Source organism: Ceratina calcarata, unplaced genomic scaffold (assembly GCF_001652005.2).
Source record: "Ceratina calcarata isolate Rehan_Ccalc_2016 unplaced genomic scaffold, ASM165200v1 scaffold307.2, whole genome shotgun sequence".
Taxonomy (NCBI): Eukaryota; Metazoa; Arthropoda; class Insecta; order Hymenoptera; family Apidae; genus Ceratina; species Ceratina calcarata.
Genome location: NW_017153237.1, coordinates 39,848 through 44,721, shown reverse-complemented (window position 1 = coordinate 44,721; position 4,874 = coordinate 39,848). Strand labels below are relative to the sequence as shown.

General features: G+C 46.5%; 1 protein-coding gene across 1 annotated transcript in view; it reads right to left on the bottom strand.

The window, feature by feature from the left end:
- The window catches only part of LOC108624355 (uncharacterized), a 5,473-nt gene extending 3,676 nt beyond the window's left edge, over positions 1-1,797 (bottom strand). Inside the window, exons 1-2 of the mRNA XM_018023609.1 lie at positions 1,536-1,797; positions 460-1,377 (exon numbers count right to left, since the gene is read on the bottom strand). Coding sequence (XP_017879098.1) covers positions 460-1,377; positions 1,536-1,797 — 1,180 coding nt within the window. The remainder of the gene's footprint in view (positions 1-459; positions 1,378-1,535) is intronic.
- Between the last annotated feature and the right edge of the window lie 3,077 nt (positions 1,798-4,874).

The following is a 4,874-nucleotide window of genomic DNA, read 5'->3' as shown; positions in this document are numbered from 1 at the left end:
TTCCCATCCTGTGTGAGGAGGGTAGCTTTTCTTCCTCGCAGATTCTGCAAATCATGCTAGTGGCACGGCAAATTCTGGCGACATGTTCTTTGTTCCCACATTTGTAGCATCAGCTAGATCTATCGGTGGGGCTTCTACATGCACCGCTTACATGTCCGAATTCCCAGCACCTATAACACTGCAGCGGTCTTGCTTCAGCTTCGATGATTTTCACATCCGACCAGCCCATTCTTATCCTTCCTTCGGTTAGAAGTTTAAGGGCGGTTTCTCTCTTGCATCTAAGTGAAACAGAGCTTGTGCCGCGTGCATTCTTCCGGATTGTTCCGACCTTAATCTCTTGGTCCGGGCCGGTTTCTCTTTTGATTGCGTCAATAATATCGTCTTGATTTATCGAGTGGTCCATCCCAAGAGCGATGATTTCTTTCCATTTCTGTGGACGGGTGACTCTGACTTTTTTACCTTTGACAAGTTCGGTAATCTTTCCGGCTAATGCGTTAGTGTTTTGCTCCATATCTTTCCCTGGGATCTCTAGGATGAGCCCACCGTTTAATGAGGTTCTCGGTCTCAATCCTCCGATTCCCAGATCCTGGATGTTTATCTTCTCGCGGGCCATTTTCATTATTTCCGCGTAGTCTACTTCGCAGCCTTCCTCCCTTATAATGTGGATTACGGCGCGGTCTTTGGCTACTCTCGCCGGAGTTTTCTTTTTTGTAGTCTGCCTGCTTGCTTCTGTGTCGCGAGACTTCGTCACCTGTCTTTCGTCTTGTTTTGCAGTTTCTTTGGAGTTGCTCTTTTTCCTTCTCCCGATTACTTCCGTCCATTTTGTTGGAGCCGTTTCTGCTGGTTTATTTAAATTATCTTTGGCTCTATCTTTTGTGATTGTGCTGTTTTTAGCACTTTCTCCTTTTCCAGGGGCATGACTTCTGTTTGCAAGACCGATAGTCAGCATTTCCTTGGTTTCGGTCTTGAAATCCGTCATTTGTCTATCTAGGCTTACTTTTATTTCTTTCAGGTGTTCCTGAGGGTCAGTGGTGTAAGGTATTTTCCCTTCGTCTTTCTTTTCTTTGTAGACTGCGTTTTCTAGGACTGTAATTCTTTTTTCTAGAACTTCGATGTATTTTTTGAGTTTGCTATTTTCTTCTTTCAGTACTAGGTTCTCAGTCTTAGTCTTCTTTCCGTTCTTCCTTCCGGTAAATTCGGAGCTTACTTCTTTAATCGTTTCTTCCGCGATTTTTAGTTTCCTTTTATATCCTCCTTGGAGGTTGGACGATCTCGTCCTCACAATTTCTATTTCCTGGACGCATTCCAGTAGGGAGCTTATCAGAGCTGCGTCCGGTTTGTTTATCGTGTCCACCGAGAACTCGCTCTCTTCCCCTTCTGAAAACGAATCGTCGCAGGAGTCGTTTACCGAGTAGCTCAGTTTCTTTTTTTTTTTTCGTCTTTCTTTTGTTTTTCAGTTGATCTCTTCTTCTCATTGCTTCTTTTCCTCTTGCTTTGTTTCAGAGTGCTCCTGGTTATTGTTCCCACCGGCGTACGGAAGACGTTTCCTTCTTCGCGCGGCGTGATCTGCAATGGCGGCTGATTCTGTATTCCAATTGAACTACGCGACAGAGAGAATCTAGGTGCGTGTACGCTTTCATAAGATTCTCTGTCTGTGTCCGAGAGTTTGTGCGTATCTTCCTTGTTGGATTCGGTCTCACTGAGTGCGCGACCGGTGTACTCAGTCAGATCTTTTCCAAAGTCTATTAGACTTTGTTTGAACATGCCTTGATTTGGGGGTTTTTGATAATTAGACATAGTTTAACGTTTAATGGCGCATCGTGTAGGGGGGAGCGGGCCGCAACACGGGAGGGTGCACCCACTACTGGAGTATGTAGCTTCCCGGAACTCCGGGGACCCCGTGCTTTACATTTAATCTCCCCCAGTGTGACGGGGAGAGACTCGCTCGTAAACGGTGGAAGCTCCGACACTTCCACTCAGCCTACACTTCCTGGCTAGGGACCGAAGTGGCCATCCCCGGACATCACGCAGCCCGAACACCTCGGCAGAGCTCGCTCACATCAGCACGGGAGACGACGGGGTGGGATCAACCCCGCCGCTCACGGGCACTCCCAGTGTCGGTGCTGCGTGTGCCAGCCTGCACACAAATGCATTCTTCGTTCATTCATACTAATAGGATAGGAGTGATGGATAAGAGAGGATAAGAGAGGATCGGGGTTGTGAGAGGGTCCATTTGTACTACATGTCGCTTTTTACTTTTTTCAGATCAAACTGAGCTCCTGTCTCCCTGTAGGTGTTCAAGGGATTACGGATAATCAACGGTAGGTTGACGCTGTTAGTTATAATCGCGCTTTTTTAGGATTAGCTTAGGACCGCTAGTGTGGTTGCTCCTCTACGTCCTGATTGCGAGGAATTCTTTTTTCTGGAGTATGCGGATGCTTCCTTCAAAAGGACACGGATCGTGCATTTATTAAACAGAAGCGAAGGTGTTGCTTTTTCTTTTCCCTTCTTTTCGTTTCCCTAATCCGTCTTATATCCTTTCCAAGTTTTTGGGTTACTTAGGCGCGACGGTGTTTGCCCGGTTGCCATGCATCCCATGTGCGATGCGTGCATGTTGGTGATTGCGTGGTATTCCAAACGGGCAGCCTGAAGATTTTAGAGCTTTGAATTATTCTTTCTTTTCCCGGACTACATACAATGTTTGTAAATTTTCACGTCGTTCTGGTTACGTTTATTTAAACCTTTCGGGTTTTTACGGTAAGCGACTCGTGGTATAGATCTTTCCTTTATTTTATTTATCCTCGGGGGATAACACCTTTTGGAAAACTGCTGTACCGACTGCGCGCACCGTTGTGCGGTTTTCGGTACCATACTTTGCTACTGCTAAAAATTAAGACACGTAGGAATGAAATAACGGTTACGAAGGCTCGAGATAAACGTAAATAGTCTGAATAGTGGCGCGAACAACAGCGGATCGCGATTAGCGAATAAGCCTGGAAAAGGAGTACGATGTAACTCGGTCAATAGTCGACCAAAAAAGTGTTCCTTTGATTCCTTTTCAGTCGTTTGTTCGAATGCGTCCTACGCAACGCTTTTCCCAACGAACAGGACGCTCTGTGTCGTTATCGGGCCTTAAACAAAGCGTTCGAGTCCCGAACGCCTAGACATCTGTCTTCCATCATCTCGCGTCTTCGTTGTCAAGATGTCTACGTGCTGTTTACTCTTACAACGGCTACGGGCTAGTTATTTTCATTTTCCAATAACAATGACTCTAATAAAGTGATGAATGCATTAAAGGAAATTAGTCAAAGATTAAATTCTCATTGCGTCTCAGAATGCGATTTAATCCGGGGATTAAATATTAGCGTTTGAGTTTGAAAGTTTCGAAAATAGTTTCGCCGTATGAAGCAAGGAGGGATGAGTAATCGGGATTCTGGGAATAAAAAAACACAACGATGTCGCGGTCAATGTCGAGACTATTCCTTGCTCCGGCATAAAAACTCTCACGGAGGAAGAGGGAAAACCCGAGCAAGGAAGATGACTCTAAGAGTTTATTCGAAATTGCAATTAACAGCGTACTTAAGATTATTAAATACAATCGTTACGGTTACGGATATAGGAACTAAATCGCACGCGGCCGAATGATCATTCGTTTCGAAGAGCTCTTACCTTAACGAAGATATGGCGCGCAGCCGAGTCTGAAGATGCAGTCCTCGCACGATCGGAGGCCCTAGCCTCACAATGTTCACCAGGTTCGGAGGTTACGGTGCCGCTCTATCAGCGTACCTAGCCTCGCAACGTTCCAAATTCACGAAAAACCAGCGCACTAAACACATGCAGGATACACATGTACACTTAACGAGAGCAAAAATACGGCGACTGATCAGTGTCAGTATCCCACTCGGATAGATCGAACTCACCAATCGCGCCCGATTCAGGATCCCGATCGAAGAATCGATATCGCCGATTCGTCGCGTGAAGGATCACGCGATATCCTTGATTCGTCGCGCGGAGGATCACGCGAGGTGACTCAAGCCTGCGCATATACTCCCGCGTTTCCAATTTTTTACAACGCCGTAACAATCAGGCTATGCGCCCCCGTGCATTTGATGTAGAGAAGCGTAAAGTACGCGAATAACGTTAAATAACAAACATCAGGATGACTGCTTTATTCGAAGCTGTCGCTAAAACGACTACAGAAAATGTTAGGGGATAGGTGGCCCCTAACGGGTCCGGATTCAAGGAACGGGCGAGAAATAACCGGATACTGGATTTTGCACATTTTAACACATTTATTTCCAAGGATTGAGGCCTGTCGGGGCGCCTGGGCTGCGGAATTTCCCGGGAATGTATCCTCCCGTTACTCGTCGGTTTGTCCGGCGCTGTTTGACTTCGTCCTCGGTTCTCCTGTTAACAGGAACTTCCTAACGTCTTCGATGTCCTTGATCTCTGAAAGGTTGCGAAGGTGAATTAGAATAAAGACTTCGTCGGACTTAGATCCCGTGCGAAATAAGTCGCCGCTTCTGGGCAGAACTCTGCGCAGTGGACTGTGTGATATCTCGATGAGTTCAGCGGCTCCACAAGCAAGTCCCTTGCTGTGAAACGGAGCAGAATCACGCTCAACGTTTGTCCCTCCACACCGTGTAAAGGTGGAAGTTCGTAGCAACGAGCTTCAAGTCCCGACCTTATAGGACGCGATGTAACTTACCGCATTGGGAAGGGCCCGAGGATGACGAGGGTCATCATTTCGAGCATCTTCTGTAGGTAGAACCAAACCAAGGTCAGTGGATCCTGCGATAGTGATTATTCCTATATTTTTCAGTTCTTCGACTATTTTCATACTGTGCGCGACTAGAATGACCTTGAGTTATGGG